The sequence below is a fragment of the Diaphorina citri genome, unplaced genomic scaffold (assembly GCF_000475195.1).
Source record: "Diaphorina citri unplaced genomic scaffold, Diaci psyllid genome assembly version 1.1 scaffold341, whole genome shotgun sequence".
Classification (NCBI taxonomy): Eukaryota; Metazoa; Arthropoda; class Insecta; order Hemiptera; family Psyllidae; genus Diaphorina; species Diaphorina citri.
In genome coordinates this window covers 5,992-26,952 of record NW_007377776.1, presented here as the reverse complement: position 1 = coordinate 26,952, position 20,961 = coordinate 5,992, and the positions used below count along the sequence as shown (strand labels likewise).

The window sequence follows — 20,961 nt, the reverse complement described above, 5'->3', positions numbered from 1 at the left end:
TGTTGGGGGAGGTCAAAAGTGAGGTCTTATCTTACCTTATATGAATCAAATAGAACGACCCTATCCTGACTTTTCAGGGAAATGGGGGCGTCAACCATTAGTTCTTCAGGTCTGAGTAAAGTCTGGAGTAGTTCGTCAGATGAATGATCAATCGAACTTACCTTAACTTATCCGAACTTCCCCATCGCGCCTGACGCTTGAACATTCGGGGTTCAGCGCCCAAGCTAAGGGCGGGTCCCCGTTTGCAGTAGATGTTTTTTCGGTCGTGAAAATATTTTTTTTTTTTTTTTTTTTTTTTTTTTTTTTTTGCAGCAAAATTCCATTTTTTAATACATACTAATTACTTATTTATTTAACACTTTAATAAACAAAAATAAAATAAATAATTTGTATAAATAAATAAATTATTTATTTATCTTTTGACTGGTTGCACATCCTTTCAGAAGATGATACAATTTATTATCTCTGCGACATTCATTTGTAGAACAGTGTGCAAAGACAGCATTGCTCTTGGCACTAAATTCTGAATTGTGTTCAGTACCTAGGTTTCCCATGAGTGTTTACCATGACTTTGAAAGCTTGTTTATTATTTTGACCGACTTTATTCCTAGTGAGTAATGTTGTTGTTGTTGTTGTTGTTGTTGTTGTTGTTGTTGTTGTTGTTGTTGTTGTTGTTGTTGTTGTTGTTGTTGTAGTGGCTTTAGCTATAGCCGAAAGGTGATGAAATAGAGAAAATATCTCTTCTATCAGCCATACACCAGGGTGATGGTGTCTAGCCATGCTTAATTGGCTCGTCCTGAACCGCAGTCAACCATCGTGAGGACTTGTGCTTGTTATTTCAGCTAGCTAGGCTGGTTAGGGTTGACTGTTCTCCTCCCTGTTTATAGTCGCACAGCCAGATAGTCTACTCTCTGTTTAACGTCCCCTAGCTAAACATATAATCGTGTTGTATGATTTGTTTCAGACATACCTCCGAGAGTGAGCAAGCACTACAAGGCGGACAAGGTTCGTTACTGGAACGTCAACCTCCCTCACACGCTCAGTCAATGCCTCACCCCTAGCGGCGGAATTGACAAGTATGCCTCGCGCTATCCGTCCATCCTTCGGGAGTTTCCGCCGAATCCCGAACCTGACCGAGACTACGTGGAGCCCAAGTATGGACGTCGTCCCGAGCCGGAGCCTAAACCGAGAGATTTTGACCCGCGGCCTTGGATAGAACAACCGCTGCCCAAACCGAACGAAGCGAGGGAGGACTTCAACCCGTATGATAATTTCGGAACCCGGCCCCAGTTTGGACGCACGGAAGAAAGCGACCCGTCTGACAACGAAAACGTGAAGAGCTCCTCCATCTCTGGCATATTAATCACCCTAGGAGTCATCTTCCTCTTGCTGAACTTGTTCGCGTTTGTGCGGAGCCTAAACCGAGAGATTTTGACCCGCGGCCTTGGATAGAACAACCGCTGCCCAAACCGAACGAAGCGAGGGAGGACTTCAACCCTTATGATAATTTCGGAACCCGGCCCCAGTTTGGACGCACGGAAAAAAGCGACCCGTCTGACGACGAAAACGTAAAGAGCTCCTCCATCTCTGGCATATTAATCACCCTAGGAGTCATCTTCCTCTTGCTGAACTTGTTCGCGTTTGTATTCATTTTCTACCAAAAGAATCGGCTGAACATGAGGGAACACTTGTTCAACAACGCGAGGATGAGACACTTCCAATGCACATCCAGAAACACTGATGGGGATGACGAGTATGAATTCACCGACGACGAAGTGGAGAGTCAGATCTACATGAAAAAGACGTCGTCTGCCGTGACCACGCCTCCAGATGTGAAGAGTATCCTGAAGCATAACAATAGTGACTATGAGGCAGTCAGCACGAATAAACAGAACTATGAGCGGAAGAATAGCTCGAGTACTGTGGATGCCAATATGAAAGTGAGACAATGGATTGTGGAGAAATGTAATGGAGAGACCCAGTTCGAGATGGATGGAACCAGTGATGACGGCGGGAAAGCTCCCAAAGCAGGCACTGCTAGAGATTTCAAGCAAAAGGAGAATATTTATATAGATAGGAAAGACCGTGGGAATGTTCAGAGGCAGTCAGCACGAATAAACAGAACTATGAGCGGAAGAATAGCTCGAGTACTGTGGATGCCAATATGAAAGTGAGACAATGGATTGTAGAGAAATGTAATGGGGAAACCCAGTTTGAGATGGATGGAACCAGTGATGACGGCGGGAAAGCTCCCAAAGCAGGCACTGCTAGAGATTTCAAGCAAAAGGAGAATATTTATTTAGATAGGAAAGACCGTGGGAATGTTCAGAAAGAAGGGAACTACGATGTGATCAAAACGAGGAAAACCTCCAATGATTCGAGCAGTACTAAGAAACAAGCTGTGAAGAAAGTGTCGGTAGCTGTGGACGCTACTCCGGCTACCCGTACTGCAAGTGTGCTCAGACAAATCCCCATTGAGATCACAAAATCAAGTAAATCCCTCAACGAAATAAGTAAAGACGAGTGTGAAATACCTCTGGTGTTGAGGAAGAATAAGAGTTTCGATTATCCAGACGATGAACTTATCGACGAGAAAAGCCGAACATTGCCGAGCAACTTTAACAAAAAACGGTCCATGTCGACTACTTCCATTCATGAGCTCAAACAGCTGATAGACTCTAACAAAACATTCCAAGAGGTTGTCAACGCAAAAACGAAAACGTTGAAAAAACCAAAGACAGTACACAAGAACGAAGCCAATATCTTGGACGATGGGAAACTGAGTGGGAAATTAAATGCAGATATAAACGTAACGTCAAGAGATGAAAAAGAAATTCTGCCTCTTACACATCAGCAGACGATGAATGGGATCACGAGACGAAACTTTCCCAAAGTTCTCCCTGAATATCCTGGCATACCAACGCCATTACCTGCGTTGCCAATAGACCATGAGACGAAACTTCCCCAAAGTTCTACCTGAATATCCTGGCATACCAACGCCATTACCTGCGTTACCAATAGATGTCCGGAGGCTGTCTCTGCCACCTAACTCATTCGATCTATGCTCAGCTGATAATCAAGGAGGGGGACCTAAGATCCCACCCTTGCCACCCCCTCGCATATCCTCCACATTGGGTCGAAAGCCTCAACAACCATTGCACAAATCACAAGTGTTTATACAACTAAATAAAAATGAAAGCGTCATCCCTGAAACAATAGACGAAAGTTGTGCTGAAACTCTAGCGACAAGCTCTGGAAGTACAAAAGACATTGAGAATAAAATCGACAAGATACTTCAAAATCCGCCAAAGCTGACGAAACAGAACTCCGTCGATCTAGAATCTACGATAAAGCAAGTGAAAAGTAACATGGCAGCAATAGAACATAATGTTCCAAATATCGAACCTACGTCTAGTGCAACAACTGAAACACCCGAAGTCTCGAGAAATTCCAACTCCTTTGAAAGCGCTATTAAGAAACAGAAGAACAAAATTCTTAACAAACTTAGCAGCGGCAGCAGTGGAGAAAAAGATCAAAGCAAACGAGACACGGCAAAGGAACGTAAACATGAGCACATAGCGAAAGAGACTAGTCCGGAATGTATAAACTTGAGTGAGGAAAATGTTTTCTACGAAACTGTATTCCACGATAGTAGCGTAACCAATGTAGTTCCTAATCCTGCCACTAGTGGCGCTCCATCCAATCCTGTCACTGATATCCCGTTTGTACATAAACAACAAAACAAAACACCAGAAGAAATTTACAAGACTTTGAAAATGATTCGATTGGAGAAGGAAAAACTAGAAAGTTCGATCCCTAATACCACGTCTACTGTTCCAAATACCATATCCACTGCCACAGCATCTTTGCCTATAAACGATAAGACCTCCACATACGCAATCATTAGGAACACCAACCAAAATCCTCAACAACTGTTGAATTCCCAACAGAAAACCACAAAAGTTTCAAAAGAACCCAAATACATTATCAAACCTCAATTGTCACAAATCACACCGAAGAAAATTCCTCATGCTGTCGCTAACACAAATAGTGGTACGCTTCCAGAAGTACCCAATACAACGCCTAGGGTTACATTTACTTCGAAAAGTTCATTCTTTTCATTCCACGAGTGCAGCGGTTTCTAACATTTTTGAAGTGGCGGACCACTAATAAACACACCACTTTGGGAACCCCTTGATTGGAGATTTTTTTAGAGGGAGGTCTTATTGTCTCGAAGTCAAAGAGAGAAAGAGGACAGAATAGTAGAAAGCCAGCTGTTCCGAGAACAAACTTTACCTGTTTAGGATAAAATTCGCCCCTTGCGGAAATCGAACTCGTGACCTATTTCTTACAAGGCAGACGCACTACCAACCAAGCTAACTAGGCAGGCGGAATACTCGTTTTAATCTGACATTAATATGAAGTGGTTGTTTTAATTACTTGCATGTAAAGATCAAATATACCAACCAAGCTAACTAGGCTGGCGGAATACTCGTTTTAATCTGTCATTAATATGAAGTGGTTGTTTTAATTACTTGCATGTAAAGATCAAATTATAAGCCTGAACTGAAATTCATCTCCTCTTATTGGCCTTCACACTATTTCCACAAGACGGTGACAGTTATCATAACAGTGGTCCGCAAAGAATTGGGTTTTTAGAAAGCTAATATAACCCATTTATTAGGGGAAATGAAAAAAATGGTCCTTTTACTACATGTTAATATACTAATACCAAGAGGGAATAAGAGAGAGAGAGAAAAGGGTAGAGGAGGAAGAGAGACAGAAAAAGAGAAGAGAGAGGAAGAAACTGACTGAGTAGGGAGAGATAGAGAGAGAGGGAGGGAGAGAGAGTGAGAGAGAAATAGAAAAGAGAGAGGAAGGGAGAGAGAGAGAGAAAGAGAAATAGAAAAGAGATAGGAAGGGAGAGAGAGAGAAGATGAAGGAAAGGAAAAGCAAGAATTAATTATTCTTATGTCTCGCGGCATGCGACTTTCTTGAAATGTCTTTGAAGTTGAAACTTTGACGAAGCTTCTTCTTCATCATTTTCTTCTGCTTCTTCTTCCTTCCTCCATTCCCTACCGGTCTCTCTTCTCTTTCTTTTTCCTCTCCCATTCATTCTCCTGTTATTCTTCTTCCTTTGCTTCTTTTTCTTCTTCTTACTTCTTTTCCTTGTTTTGTTTTCCATTTTGTTTGTCAGTTCATTTCATAAACATGAATGAAGAGTTCGAGATAAAAGAGTAAAGGATAAAGAAGGAGCGGAGGAGGAGAAGGAGAGAAAGAAGAGAGAGAACTTGGAAAATTCTTTTCACTTTTCTCTATTTTTCATGTTCATTTACTTAAGGGAAACTAGACAGGAAAAAGGAGAGAGGGGGGGAGAGAGAGAAAGGCGGAAAAGTTAAGAGGGAGAGAGAGAAAGGAAGAAAAAAGGAGAGAGGGAGAAGAGAGGGAAAGGAGAAAGAGAGAGAGGGAGCGGAGGAGGAGAAGGAGAGAAAGAAGAGAGAGAACTTGGAAAATTCTTTTCACTTTTCTCTATTTTTCATGTTCATTTACTTAAAGGAAACTAGACAGGAAAAAGGAGAGAGGGGGGGGAGAGAGAGAAGGGCGGAAAAGTTAAGAGGGAAAGAGAGAAAGGAAGGAAAAAGGAGAGAGGGAGAAGAGAGGGAAAGGAGAAAGAGAGAGAGAGAGAAAGAAATTTCATTCTCTCTCACTTGATAAACTTTCTTCTTTCTTTGGAGTTTTTAACTCTTTTTTGAGTAATCCTTTTTTCTCAAAAAGAGCTCAAGAAACGAGTTCAGGGCGGAAAAGTTAAGAGGGAAAGAGAGAAAGGAAGGAAAAAGGAGAGAGGGAGAAGAGAGGGAAAGGAGAAAGAGAGAGAGAGAGAAAGAAATTTCATTCTCTCTCACTTGATAAACTTTCTTCTTTCTTTGGAGTTTTTAACTCTTTTTTGAGTAATCCTTTTTTCTCAAAAAGAGCTCAAGAAACGAGTTCAATTTTTGGTAACTTTTTCGCTATCTATTATGCATATTATTTCTTTAAACATGGGAGTTTTAGCAACTACATCCGATGTGAGATTTCCAAACTGATTTCAAGACCGGTATCACGAGAAAAACAACTAAAATTTTAATTTAAAAGTAGAATAGAATATAGATATCTTTTTTATTTTGCTGGGATAGGACTGAAAAGTCCCTTTACCACCGCCGTCCGTCGACTGAAAACGAGTTCAATTTTTGGTAACTTTTTCGCTATCTATTATGCATATTATTTCTTTAAACATGGGAGTTTTAGCAACTACATCCGATGCGAGATTTCCAAGCTAATTTCAAGACCGGTATCACGAGAAAAACAAGTAAAATTTTAATTTAAAAGTAGAATAGAATATAGATATCTTTTTTTATTTTGCTGGGATAGGACTGGAAAGTCCCTTTACCACAGCCGTCCGTCGACTGTGTGTAAACACAGCTTAACCAACCGTCCAAATTTTTTGATAGAATATCCTATATTGTCATCCAAGATATACACTTAGCAAGATCTAAGTCAGTCGGTCCTGTAAAAGTGGCTCAAAAGTTAGTTACAAGATTTGACATATACATACCGTCTACTTGCAAACAAACGAATTTTTCCGTTTCATTCAGCTCATTTAAGCACATTTTTCCACTTTCACTTGTCATCCAAGATATACACTTAGCAAGAGCTAAGTCAGTCGGTCCTGTAAAAGTGCCTCAAAAGTTAGTTACAAGATTTGACATATACATACGTCTACTTGCAAACAAACGAATTTTTCCGTTTCATTCAGCTCATTTAACCACATTTTTCCACTTTCACTGTTTCAATTAGACGGACAATGGCCTGTTTCCATATGTAAGTCACTTGGTCTAATTTCTGAATTTGAGTACATACTCAAAACTGAGGTCAATCAATCATGAAGCTTTTAGCTTTCGCCTCACGATGCTTGACTGCGGTTCAGGACGAGCCTATTAAACATGGCTAGAACCATCCCCAGGTGTATGGCAGATACAAAAAGATATCTTCTCTTTAATCTGCCATCACCATTCGGCGAAAGCTAAAGCCGCTACAGCAACAACAGTCAATATGTCATCCAAGATATACACTTAGCAAGAGCTAAGTCAGTCGGTCCTGTAAAAGTGCCTCAAAAGTTAGTTACAAGATTTGACATATACCTACGTCTACTTGCAAACAAACGAATTTTTCCGTTTCATTCAGCTCATTTAAGCACATTTTTCCATTTTCACCGTTTCAATCCGTTTCATTTCCGCCGTTTCAGATCTCTTCAAGCGCGCCATTCTGCTGAGCGGCTCCGCGCTCTCCCTGTGGTCGCTGGTCACCCATCCACTCCAGTACACGCTCCAGGTTGCTCAACATTTCAACTGTCCGGAAACCGACCCGGAAATGTCCATCTGTCTTCGGAACAAGCGGCTGTCGGACATCACGGCCGTGGATATAGAGAGTCCCCGGTTCAAGACCGCGTTCGGGCCGATTATAGATGGAAATGTCATTCCGAATGATCCCGAACAGTGTATGACCGTCTACCGAGACATTTTCAGTAGGTAAATATTTTATTCTGTTCTGAAGAATGGGATTTTTCAGTAGGTAAATATTTGATTCTGTTTTGAAGAATGGGATTTTTCAGTAGGTAAATATTTGATTCTGTTCTGGAAAAGTAGAACTTAACAGGGCCAAAGGGTACAATTGTAGACTGGACTCCGCTCAGCACTCGGAATTTTCGTAAGAAGAGACAACAATCTCATTCATAGGGCTAATGGGACTTTAATCCCACTCGCACGAGATGAAGAATTTATTGTTATTCCTGTGTTCATTCTGCTCTATGATAGCAGACGAAAATTCTCACCATCTCACCTGCGGAGGTGCCAGGTCCGACATTTATTTAAAAATGTCAGGTCCGGTAGTCAGGCTGTTGTAGTAATCCATGGCTTTAATTAAGGGGGATTTAAATGATTTTAGTATTCGTTTGTTTCGTGTTCAATATAACACTGCTTACTGAAGCCGAACTTACCTTCGTGCTCGTAGATAATTGACTTGAACCGAAAGCATAAAAATCTGGTGTGAACAACACACGACTTTCCTTATCCTATTGAATTATACCGAAACCGCCCAAAAGTGGTCAAAATACCGCCAATCGCAGCACCTATTTTTTCGTGTTGCATCCTTGTCACATTTGTAGACTACATACCAAATTTCAAGTCTCTAGTTCTTACTGTTCTCGAGATATTTTGTTTACAGTCAGACACATGGACCAATGGCTGAAACTTTGAATTTAGGCTCTAGGCCCTAGGGACCTCAAAACTTGTTTTGGTACTAAAAACTGGCCATCGAAAATTGCACCCGATTACATTACTTTCACAGTCAGACACATGGACCAATGGCTGAAACTTTGAATTTAGGCTCTAGGCCCTAGGGACCTCAAAACTTGTTTTGGTACTAAAAACTGACCATCGAAAATTGCACCCGATCACATTACTTTCTTTCCTATGGGAGGAGAAGGTAAAAAGTAAAAATCCTCCTATCCTTTTTCTCCCCAGGCTCATCCAGATGTGGCCCTGGCCAAAATCCTGCAGGAGTACAACAACTGGAACAAGAGCCTGGCCGGCATGACGCCCAAATCCGAGGCCGAGCAGAATCGGGACAATGTGCTGTCCATTCTCAATGATGCGCTGTACAATGCTCCCGTTATACAGATGGGGGAGTACCATGCTAAGGCGAATAGGGAGACGTATTTCTACGTGTTCGGACATAAGACGGACAATGGCCTGTTTCCATATGTAAGTCACTTGGTCTAATTTCTTAATTTGAGTACATACTCAAAACTGAGGTCAATCTATTAATCATGAAGCTTTTAGCTTTCGCCTCACGATGCTTGACTGCGGTTCAGGACGAGCCTAATAATCATGGCTAGGACCATCCCCAGGTGTATGGCAGATACAAAAAGATATCTTCTCTTTAATCTGCCATCACCATTCGGCGAAAGCTAAAGCCGCTACAACAACAACAACAACAATCAATCGGTGTATGGCAGATACAAAAAGATATCTTCTCTTTAATCTGCCATCACCATTCGGCGAAAGCTAAAGCCGCTACAACAACAACAACAATCAATCATTTTTCAGAACTTGTTGTGGATATCACAGCATTACTAAGACCCTCCTTTACTATTTCTGACATATCTATAATTTTTCTTTTTACTCTGGTAATGTCGCCACTGGTAGCTACTCGATTAAAGTAGCCACTCAATTGTCCTCACGATCCCCTACGACACATAAAGATGTCATATCCTCTAATACACAGAAAAGCAATGTAATATCCCATAAAAACGATGCTATATCCCCTAATACACATAAAAACAATGACATATCCTCTAATAAAAATGATGTCATGTCCTCTAATACACATAAAAATGAGGTCATATCCTCTAATACACACAAAAACGATGCCATATCCTCTAAAAACGTTGTCATATCCCATAAAAACGATGTCACTTCTATTATACATATTTCTGGACATGGTCTTCACTTGACTGGAGTGGATTACGGACTGTCCCCTATCTAATAGACGTTAATAAACAAGACTGAAGATAAAAGGACAGACGAGTTGATATATTTCGACCACTACTATGGCCATCATGATGATGGCTTGTTTGGAAAAAAAAAAAAACTTTGTTGATAAATTACTATTTTATACACGATTTTACTACAGAGTACAGAGGTTTGATAGAGGGAACTGTAACTGCTGAGAACCTATCATGGGTTGCAAGTACACTCAGGAACAAAATATTTACTCGATAAACCTTAGGATGGGTCACCAACCTTCAACCCTCTTTTTAGCCCCTATTATCCCTTTATCTTTAGTCTTGTTTATTAACGTCTATTAGATAGGGGACAGTCCGTAATCCACTCCAGTCAAGTGAAGACCATGTCCAGACATATGTATGATATTGTACTTGACCATTATCTCAAACTAAACAAAACCCTAATATTATGTTAAGGCGGTCTCTTCCTGATCCCTTATGTGCCCACTCCAGTCAAGTGAAGACCATGTCCAGAAATATGTATGATATTGTACTTGACCATTATCTCAAACTAAACAAAACCCTATTATTATATTAAGGCGGTCTCTTCCTGATCCCTTATGTGCGCACTCCAGTCAAGTGAAGACCATGTCCAGAAATATGTATGATATTGTACTTGACCATTATCTCAAACTAAACAAAACCCTATTATTATGTTAAGGCGGTCTCTTCCTGATCCCTTATGTGCCGCGTCCCTTTTAGTTTAGGACTATTGCACTAGATTTTAGCCCCTAACGGTTCGTTAGCTTAACAGCCCTGTTAAGCCTATATAAATCAAATGGAACTTAACAGGTGATTTCCTGTCCCGAAAACGAACAGAAGGAGGCCAGGATAGGAGAGCGAATCTGCTGTTTTGTGTAGTATGACGTTTGCCCTGGGCGGGAATCGAACCCGCGACCTTGGGGCTTACAAGTCCGCAGTCACGAACAGAAGGAGGCCAGGATAGGAGAGCGAATCTGCTGTTTTGTGTAGTATGACGTTTGCCCTGGGCGGGAATCGAACCCGCGACCTAGGGGCTTACAAGGCAGTCGCGCTACCCTTCAAGCTATTCAATTCCATTCAAGCTAACTAGTAAGTAGACTGGCTTGATGAGGTCTGAAATGAGTTGGACTTCTTGATTACACTGCGGGGCTAAAGGGACTTTTCAGTCCTATCCCAGCAAGATAAACTAGGTATATTCTATTCTATTCTGGAGTGAAAACTGGAGGGGGTTGTTAGAAACAATTATTTCCTTTTTGCCTCGATACATTTTTCCTCCTCCTCCTCCTCCTCCTCCTCCTCCTCCTCCTCCTCCTCTTCCTCTCCCTCTTCCTCCTCCTTCTTCTTCTTCCTCTCCTTCTTCTTTTTTTTATAGAAAAAAACTCAGAGTTAATATGTCAGTGAAATATGTGTCGGGTTTATTTTATGTACAGTTTTCCTCCTCCTCCTTCTTCTTCTTCTTCCTCTTCTTCCTCTTCCTCCTCCTCCTCCTTCTTCCTCCTCTCCTTCTTCTTTTTTTTTTTATAGAAAAAAACTCAGAGTTAATATGTCAGTGAAATATGTGTCGGGTTTATTTTATGTACAGTTTTTTCTCTCTCGCCTTACAGAGATGTGAACTTTTTTTTAGCGAACAAGATAGGGGTGTCTAGTTATTTGTTATTTATGAGATAATGTTTTTATGATTCCCTCCGTCTTAGTGACCTAATAAAAATGATTTTATTATCTGCACTAGATACGAATACCATTATGCAATGTGGGTGCTAATGTTCGAACTAGAGTTGTAGTTGTAACTACAGTTTGAGTTGTGACTATAGATATTATGACAATAGTTGTAGTTGAAACTACGATTATCTGCACTAGATACGAATACCATTATGCAATGTGGGTGCTAATGTTCGAACTAGAGTTGTAGTTGTAACTACAGTTTGAGTTGTAACTATAGATATGACAATAGTTGTAGTTGTGTTTCCCATGAGTGTTTACCATGACTTTGAAAGCTTGTTTATTATTTTGACCGACTTTATTCCTAGTGAGTAATGTTGTTGTTGTTGTAGCGGCTTTAGCTATAGCCGAAAGGTGATGAAATGGAGAAAATATCTCTTCTATCAGCCATATACCAGGGTGATGGTGTCTAGCCATGTTTAATTGGCTCGTCCTGAACCGCAGTCAACCATCGTGAGGACTTGTGCTTGTTCTTTCAGCTAGCTAGGCTGGTTAGGGTTGACTGTTCTCCTCCCTGTTTATAGTCGCACAGCCAGACGCTAGTCTACTCTCTGTTTAACGTCCCCTAGCTAAACATATAATCGTGTTGTATGGTTTGTTTCAGACATACCTCCAAGGGTGAGCAAGCACTACAAGGCGGACAAGGTTCGTTACTGGAACGTCAACCTCCCTCACACGCTCAGTCAATGCCTCACCCCTAGCGGCGGAATTGACAAGTATGCCTCGCGCTATCCGTCCATCCTTCGGGAGTTTCCGCCGAATCCCGAACCTGACCGAGACTACGCGGAGCCCAAGTATGGACGTCGTCCCGAGCCGGAGCCTAAACCGAGAGATTTTGACCCGCGGCCTTGGATAGAACAACCGCTGCCCAAACCGAACGAAGCGAGGGAGGACTTCAACCCGTATGATAATTTCGGAACCCGGCCCCAGTTTGGACGCACGGAAAAAAGCGACCCGTCTGACGACGAAAACGTGAAGAGCTCCTCCATCTCTGGCATATTAATCACCCTAGGAGTCATCTTCCTCTTGCTGAACTTGTTCGCGTTTGTGTTCATTTTCTACCAAAAGAATCGGCTGAACATGAGGGAACACTTGTTCAACAACGCGAGGATGAGACACTTCCAATGCACATCCAGAAACACTGATGGGGATGACGAGTATGAATTCACCGACGACGAAGTGGAGAGTCAGATCTACATGAAAAAGACGTCGTCTGCCGTGACCACGCCTCCAGATGTGAAGAGTATCCTGAAGCATAACAATAGTGACTATGAGGCAGTCAGCACGAATAAACAGAACTATGAGCGGAAGAATAGCTCGAGTACTGTGGATGCCAATATGAAAGTGAGACAATGGATTGTAGAGAAATGTAATGGGGAAACCCAGTTTGAGATGGATGGAACCAGTGATGACGGCGGGAAAGCTCCCAAAGCAGGCACTGCTAGAGATTTCAAGCAAAAGGAGAATATTTATTTAGATAGGAAAGACCGTGGGAATGTTCAAAAAGAAGGGAACTACGATGTGATCAAAACGAGGAAAACCTGAGGTAAATTTCGGCCCATTCCCGAAATCGGATTACCTTTTTAGCTCCTCGAAAACGTATATATTACATACTTGAATGAGTTCATAATTTGGGTCCTTTCCCGGGTCTTTATGCATCAATTCCATCCATGCACTTTATAGCGTGAATTTTGACCCTTTTTAAGATAATATAGGAAAAAGAAAAACGTCTTCACTTGGCTACCTAGTAACATTGGAAACTAGGCAATTTTATTTCTACAAGAGATAAAAACAATTTTATTACAAGAGATATATTTTTTTTTTTTTTTTAGTTTTAGTTAGGTATATAATTGTTGAAAATTGCCTACAATTTCCAAAGTTACTAGTCAAGTGAAGACGTTATTCTTTTTCCTATATTACCTATTATGTTGCTACTTGACAGATTGGCTCTCCTAGAGAAGTATACCTTTTTAAGATATTTTTGGTGAACGTTACCATTGGTAGTCATTATTTTAGGTAGGAGGAATTTTAATTGTTTAGCACAACTGCTTATCACAAATGTCGTTCCCCGCTTAATACTCTACGCTAAATTTTATGACTTGACTTGGACTCGAACCATGCACCTCCAGATACCAAGCCCACCGGTACTTACCACTTCACCTCTGAAGTTGGTTACGTGTTACATTCGGGAAATTAAATGCAGATATAAACGTAACGTCAAGAGATGAAAAAGAAATTCTGCCTCTTACACATCAGCAGACGATGAATGGGATCATGAGACGAAACTTCCCCAAAGTTCTACCTGAATATCCTGGCATACCAACGCCATTACCTGCGTTACCAATAGATGTCCGGAGGCTGTCTCTGCCACCTAACTCATTCGATCTATGCTCAGCTGATAATCAAGGAGGGGGACCTAAGATCCCACCCTTGCCACCCCCTCGCATATCCTCCACATTGGGTCGAAAGCCTCAACAACCATTGCACAAATCACAAGTGTTTATACAACTAAATAAAAATGAAAGCGTCATCCCTGAAACAATAGACGAAAGCTGTGCTGAAACTTTAGCGACAAGCTCTGGAAGTACAAAAGACATTGAGAATAAAATCGACAAAATACTTCAAAATCCACCAAAGCTGACGAAACAGAACTCCGTCGATCTAGAATCTACGATAAAGCAAGTCAAAAGTAACATGGCAGCAATAGAACATAATGTTCCAAATATCGAACCTACGTCTAGTGCAACAACTGAAACACCCGAAGTCTCGAGAAATTCCAACTCCTTTGAAAGCGCTATTAAGAAACAGAAGAACAAAATTCTTAACAAACTTAGCAGCGGCAGCAGTGGAGAAAAAGATCAAAGCAAACGAGACACGGCAAAGGAACGTAAACATGAGCACATAGCGAAAGAGACTAGTCCGGAATGTATAAACTTGAGTGAGGAAAATGTTTTCTACGAAACTGTATTCCACGATAGTAGCGTAACCAATGTAGTTCCTAATCCTGCCACTAGTGGCGCTCCATCCAATCCTGTCACTGATATCCCGTTTGTACATAAACAACAAAACAAAACACCAGAAGAAATTTACAAGACTTTGAAAATGATTCGATTGGAGAAGGAAAAACTAGAAAGTTCGATCCCTAATACCACGTCTACTGTTCCAAATACCATATCTACTGCCACAGCATCTTTGCCTATAAACGATAAGACCTCCACATACGCAATCATTAGGAACACCAACCAAAATCCTCAACAACTGTTAAATTCCCAACAGAAAACCACAAAAGTTTCAAAAGAACCTAAATACATTATCAAACCTCAACTGTCACAAATCACACCGAAGAAAGTTCCTGTAGCTAACACAAATAGTGGTGCGCTTCCAGAAGTACCCAGCACAACACCTAGGGTTTTACCCAATAGAAACAAACCTGCCGGTCAGGGTGTCCAATCCAATATAATGATAGGAACACAGGCTAATATTATATCAGGTGTACCCCCAGGCAGGTCCCTACCTCATAAAGAAAGCGTCGAACCGAATTACAAAGTACCTTACACAAAAGGCTCTATAGGAGTCAATGAATATGGTGAAAATCCACCTCCTGAAACCAAAAATGTTCAATCAAAAACGAATCTTCCAGTCAGCTCAACTAATTCAGCAAATTCCCCAAGTGTAACCAATTCTGTAAATATTCCCATCTCCTCACCCCCTAGTTCTAGTTCTAGTGTTCCTCATAGTACAAGTGCTTCCACTAATTCCACTACTCAAGTTCCTAGCAATACTGTGTCACAGGCCAAATCAATTGACACACTATCCCCTACGACACATAAAGATGTCATATCCTCTAATACACAGAAAAGCAATGTAATATCCCATAAAAACGATGCTATATCCCCTAATGCACATAAAAACAATGACATATCCTCTAATAAAAATGATGTCATATCCTCTAATACACACAAAAATGAGGTCATATCCTCTAATACACACAAAAACGATGCCATATCCTCTAAAAACGATGTCATATCCAATAAAAACGATGTCACTCACCCTACGACACAGAAAATTGATGTCACGGGGACAAGTTCCAGCAAAGATAAGAAATCTTCGACGGAAACTTTGAGCTCGGATAAAAGTTCAAATAGTGCCACTGCCAGTGGAATGAGTACAATTAAAAGGAAGAAAAAATCGTAGAACATTTTTTTCCGTTCTCTCCCTTCCCCTCTCCAGTTGGCATCAGTGTTGCGATCTTATTCATTCAGTGGTGTGGGTATGACCCAGGGAGGTGGAATTTTGCCATTCCTGTGGTCAGCCCAGTCTAACATTCATATTTTCTTCCCTCTCTCTATCAGTATGACCTTTACAAAGTTACCGACGCATCCATTAACATTCATATTTCAGCTTAACTCCATACGAAATGAACTCACTCTGAAGCTTAGTTGTAGGGGCAAACAGCCTTAAAGGCTACTACATGCATATTTCGGACCAAAAATTCTCTCTCCCAAGTCAGACCGAAGCAAATTTTGGCAAATCATATGTTTGGATTTGAAATCGATGCTTCAGTGTGTCTTGAGAGCCAATATTTTGTTCGTGGATTGGACCCAGGGAGGTGGAATTTTGCCATTCCTGTGGTCAGCCCAGTCTAACATTCATATTTTCTTCCCTCTCTCTATCAGTATGACCTTTACCGACGCATCCATTAACATTCATATTTCAGGTTAACTCCATACGAAATGAACTCACTCTGAAGCTTAGTTGTAGGGGCAAACAGCATTAAAGGCTACTACATGCATATTTAGGACCAAAAATCCTCTCTCTCAAGTCAGACCGAAGCAAATTTTGGCAAATCATATGTTTGGATTTGGAATCGATGCTCCAGTGTGTCTTGAGAGCCAATATTTTGTTCGTGGATTGGCGTGTATTAAATTGACGGTGAAAGGATTTTTAGGTATGATTTTTATGTCCTTGACAACTAGATCTGATTTCTCATATCAAGGGACCTTCGTTCCCCGACTACACCACTGACAGTTTCCTTCCCAATCCCCTCCCACCCCCATCCCATCCCTCTCGGGTGGGGACACGAAAAGTCTCAAATATTTCATTTTAAATGAAATCACGTTTTTTATAATGTTTTTAACTTTCTTTAGTTGGTTTTTGCTTCTCTGTTTCTCTACTTTCTGTTTGTCTTTTCCTTCTCCGACCGTTTCATCTTTCATTTTCTTCTCTTGCCAATTGTTCTTTTCTCAAAGTATCTCACTCCCTCCTTCTCTTCTCTTCTTTTCTTTCTCGAAGTATTCCTCTCCCTCCTTCCTTCTCTCCTCGTTCCTTCTCCCCTTCTTTCCACTTTTTCATCTTGGCCTCTCTATTTCTATATAGATTTCTTGTAATTTTTTTCTCATTTTCTTTTAATTTCTTTCGATTTATTTTATCCATTTTCTTTATCTTTTAATACATTTTATATATATTTTTTTCAGTCTTAAAGTTTATTTATTTTGAATTACGTGATGCCTTGTAGCTTATTGCATTGAACTGAAGATTTTATACTTTATCTAATTGAAGTGCTATTGCGGTCAGGTCTTGTTTATCAGCTCGAGTAGAACGGCAACGTCTCTTTTTTAGTTTAAGTAATCTGCATTTAAGTCCTGGTTTTCCTATTGAATTGAATTTTTTTTTATTAATTTATTAGTTTTATTTTCCTACTTTAATGGACACGGAATGTATGTAGGTAGATATTGTAAGTGTTGTATTTAGTTGTCAGTCGCTAAATTGTAAATGAAAATTTTTGCTTTATTAAAAAGAGGCTGTTATTTTCGGGGTATACCTAAAAAACTGATTACACAAAATTCAACTGATTGGCCATAAGGAGTGCGAAAATTAGCTGACTGACCATAAGGCAATACGCAAAACGGCGGTTTACATCGCATTATTGAGATACTTATTGGGAAAAATCCTACAATGCTGCAGTGAGCACCAAAGTTGTGACATAATAACACAAAGAAATTGCATTTTTATTACTATCGTAATAATAAAGGAAGGACGGACTAAAAAGGAGAAAAGAAATATCTAGGATAAGGGGAATGAAGGGAGAGAAAAAAGGGATGAAGAGAGGGAAGGGAGACGAAGAGAAAAAGGGTAAAGAGGGAAAAGGGGACGAAGAGAGAGGGAGAGAAAAGAAATATCCCAGAAGAAAGGGAGGGAGAGAAAGGGGAAATTGTAACTATACCTAATTAAATTAAAAAATAACACATCTTCCCTTTTCTTTTCTTCTCATCCCCCTCTTTCTCTCTTTTTTTTTTCTTCGTTCTGTAATCTCTCTCTCTCTCTCTCTCTCTCTCTCTCTCTCTCTCTCTCCTCTCTTTCTCTCTCTCTCCTTCTATTATTATTATTATTATTATTATTATTATTATTATTATTATTATTATTATTATTATTATTATTATTATTATTATTATTATTATTATTATTATTATTATTATTATTATTATTATTATTATTATTATTATTATTATTATTATTATTATTATTATTATTATTATTATTATTATTATTATTATTATTATTATTATTATTATTATTATTATTATTATTATTATTATTATTATTATTATTATTATTATTATTTTTACCAATTTTTTAAAGCCATAATTTACTTTATAATATACGTTTATTTGTGGAGAGACCCGGTGCCAAACGAGGTAAATTTCGGCCCATTCCCGAAATCGGATTACCTTTTTAGCTCCTCGAAAACGTATATATTACATACTTGAATGAGTTCATAATTTGGGTCCTTTCCCGGGTCTTTATGCATCAATTCCATCCATGCACTTTATAGCGTGAATTTTGACCCTTTTTAAGATAATATAGGAAAAAGAAAAACGTCTTCACTTGGCTACCTAGTAACATTGGAAACTAGGCAATTTTATTTCTACAAGAGATACCGCATACCTTCAACCTTCACACCAACCACACAGAATGTCACCTCCTCCTCCTCCTCTTCTTTTTCGTCTTCTTCTCCTTTTCCTTTTCCTTCTTCTCCTCCTCCTCCTCCCTTCCGTTGGAATTTTTCGTCACCTCCATATATTTGGGTATCTGGAGGTAAAGTTGTTCTATGATTCTCTCCCTTCTCTTCCCCTCTCTCCCTCCTCTTTCTGTACCCATTCACCTTCTTCTCTTTCTCCTTCTCCTTCTCCTCTTCCTGTTCCTCCTTCTTCTTTTCCTCTTCCTCCTCCTCTTTGAAAGCCTCAACAACCATTGCACAAATCACAAGTGTTTATACAACTAAATAAAAATGAAAGCGTCATCCCTGAAACAATAGACGAAAGTTGTGCTGAAACTCTAGCGACAAGCTCTGGAAGTACAAAAGACATTGAGAATAAAATCGACAAGATACTTCAAAATCCGCCAAAGCTGACGAAACAGAACTCCGTCGATCTAGAATCTACGATAAAGCAAGTGAATTTGCTATTTTAAGTTGTGATTTTTTTGGCGTAAACAACTTGGTATTCCGTTGTAGAAATCCTGATTTGAAAGAAATTAAAAGTTGTTTTTTTAAATTGCAATTTTCAGAAGACAGTGATTTTTTTTTACGTAACTTTGTGTTAGTTTAAAGTTTTAATTAAAAGTTACGAAGTTAACCATTTACACTGTTTGGACAACTAATTAGTTTGAAACTTTCAAGTAGTTACACTACGAAGAGTACGAAGGTACATAAAACATCTTGTCTAGATATAACTACTTTACTTACGGTACATATGTATGTACTAAGTAGTGAAAATCTTCAATTGCACCTTTAATTTTAAGGTTGGTAAAAAATCTAGACATTGTTATTTACTAATTAATTATCGCTAGTGATGGTATCCAATTTACATTTCCGTATTATTCACTTATTAATTATGTAGATTGATAATATACCCGAGTACCTCTAACCGCTTAATTTCACTTTAGAAAATAGGAGAAATTTGGACAACATGTATCCGAAAATTCCGAAATGGATCACCTTTGTAAACATTTGAAACGGGCAATTTCTAGTAGGGCTTGATCCCCCTACAACATTTATTTTTTTTTTTTTTTAAACATTTGAAACGGGCAATTTCTAGTGGGGCTTGTTCCCCCCTACAACATTTTTTTTTTTTTTTTTTTTTTTTACCAATTTTTTTAAAGCCATAATTTACTTTATAATATACGTTTATTCGTGGATAGAACCGGTGCCAAAAGAGGTAAATTTCGGCCCATTCCCGAAATCGGATTACCTTTTTAGCTCCTCGAAAACGTATTACATACTTGAATGAGTTCATAATTTGGGCCCTTGCCCGGGTCTTTATGTATTTATTCCATCCATGCACTTTATAGCGTGAATTTTGACCCTTTTTAAGATATTTTTGGTGCAGTGAAGAGTGAACGTTACCATTGGTAGTCATTATTTTAGGTAGGAGGAATTTTAATTGTGTTAAGCACAACTGCTTGTCACAAATGTCGTTCCCCGCTTAATACACTACGCTAAATTTCATGACTTGACTTGGACTCGAACCATGCACCTCCAGATACCAAGCCCACCGGTACTTACCACTTCACCTCTGAGGTTGGTTACATGTTACATTTTTTTAGATATTCATTTTAGCTTGAGATTTTTCAACCTTCAAGATAGGTTTATCCTTAAATTCCGTAATCCTGAAATTTTCCAATCCATTATTCCATTCTCCCATTCTGTCTTGGTAAATTTAGATATTCATTTTAGCTTGAGATTTTTCAACCTTCAAGATAGGTTTATCCTTAAATTCCGTAATCCTGAAATTTTCCAATCCATTCTCCCATTCTGTCTTGGTAACATTTTGCGGTCCCCGACACGCATGCTTCATCCGAAGATAAAAGGAACGAATTTTCTCATCTCCATTTTCTCTCTCTCAAATTTTCCGAAGCCTTTGATTTTTTCTCTCCCTCGAATTCAAAATTTTTGTCTCGCCAGTTTTCAGTTTTCCCTCGTGATTTTTGCGTCAACTTTTGGCGACGTGTTTATTCCTCTCTGCGAACTTTTTCGTGAAATTCCATTGTCGTTTTGTGTGTGTAAAATTTAGGTTTCTATTTTTGCAAGACGATGGGATTTTTGTAAAGATGTAAAAAATTTGCTATTTTAAGTTGTGATTTTTTTGGCGTAAACAACTTGGTATTCCGTTGTAGAAATCCTGATTTGAAAGAAATTAAAAGTTGGTTTTTTAAATTGCAATTTTCAGAAGACAGTGATTTTTTTACGAGAGTTTGTGTTAGTTTTAAAGTTTTAATTAAAAGTTACGAAGTTAACCATTTACACTGTTTGGACAACTAATTAGTTTGAAACTTTCAAGTAGTTACCTACACTACGAAGGTACATAAAACATCTCGTCTAGATATAACTACTTTACTTACGGTACATACTAAGTAGTGATAATCTTCAATTGCACCTTTAATTTTAAGGTTGGTAAAAAATCTAGACTCTAGAGTAGGTACTTATGTAGGTTTATTTCATATTATGTATTTTTTCTGATAAGTTGATAACAATGCTATAGTCCATTTTTTATTTATTTATTTTTTTTTTATCACAGCATTACCAAGTGTCTCTCCTTTGCAATTCTCTCTCAATTTTAATTAAGAAAGAAAAAGTAAAGTTTTAACTAAAAAAGCTGCTC

The 20,961-nt window shown here is 39.2% G+C and overlaps 2 protein-coding genes across 2 annotated transcripts in view; both read left to right on the top strand.

Annotated features, from left to right (window-relative positions):
- The window catches only part of LOC113466834, a 61,529-nt gene extending 52,852 nt beyond the window's left edge, over nt 1–8,677 (top strand). The window contains exons 12-17 of the mRNA XM_026822549.1: nt 965–1,388; nt 1,427–2,066; nt 2,102–2,969; nt 3,070–4,053; nt 7,283–7,565; nt 8,559–8,677. Coding sequence (XP_026678350.1) covers nt 965–1,388; nt 1,427–2,066; nt 2,102–2,969; nt 3,070–4,053; nt 7,283–7,565; nt 8,559–8,631 — 3,272 coding nt within the window. The 3' untranslated portion in view covers nt 8,632–8,677. The remainder of the gene's footprint in view (nt 1–964; nt 1,389–1,426; nt 2,067–2,101; nt 2,970–3,069; nt 4,054–7,282; nt 7,566–8,558) is intronic.
- Nucleotides 8,678–13,495: 4,818 nt separating this feature from the next.
- Nucleotides 13,496–16,576, top strand: LOC113466836 (serine-rich adhesin for platelets-like). Its single transcript, XM_026822552.1, has 2 exons — nt 13,496–15,587; nt 15,912–16,576. Exon 1 carries the CDS (start codon nt 13,565–13,567, stop codon nt 15,494–15,496), a length of 1,932 nt encoding a protein of 643 aa, XP_026678353.1. The 5' UTR covers nt 13,496–13,564; the 3' UTR covers nt 15,497–15,587; nt 15,912–16,576.
- Nucleotides 16,577–20,961: the final 4,385 nt, after the last annotated feature.

Excerpts from the sequence above, each read along its gene's own strand:
- LOC113466836 (XM_026822552.1), top strand. The coding sequence starts at position 13,565 with ATGAATGGGATCATGAGACGAAACTTCCCCAAAGTTCTACCTGAATAT.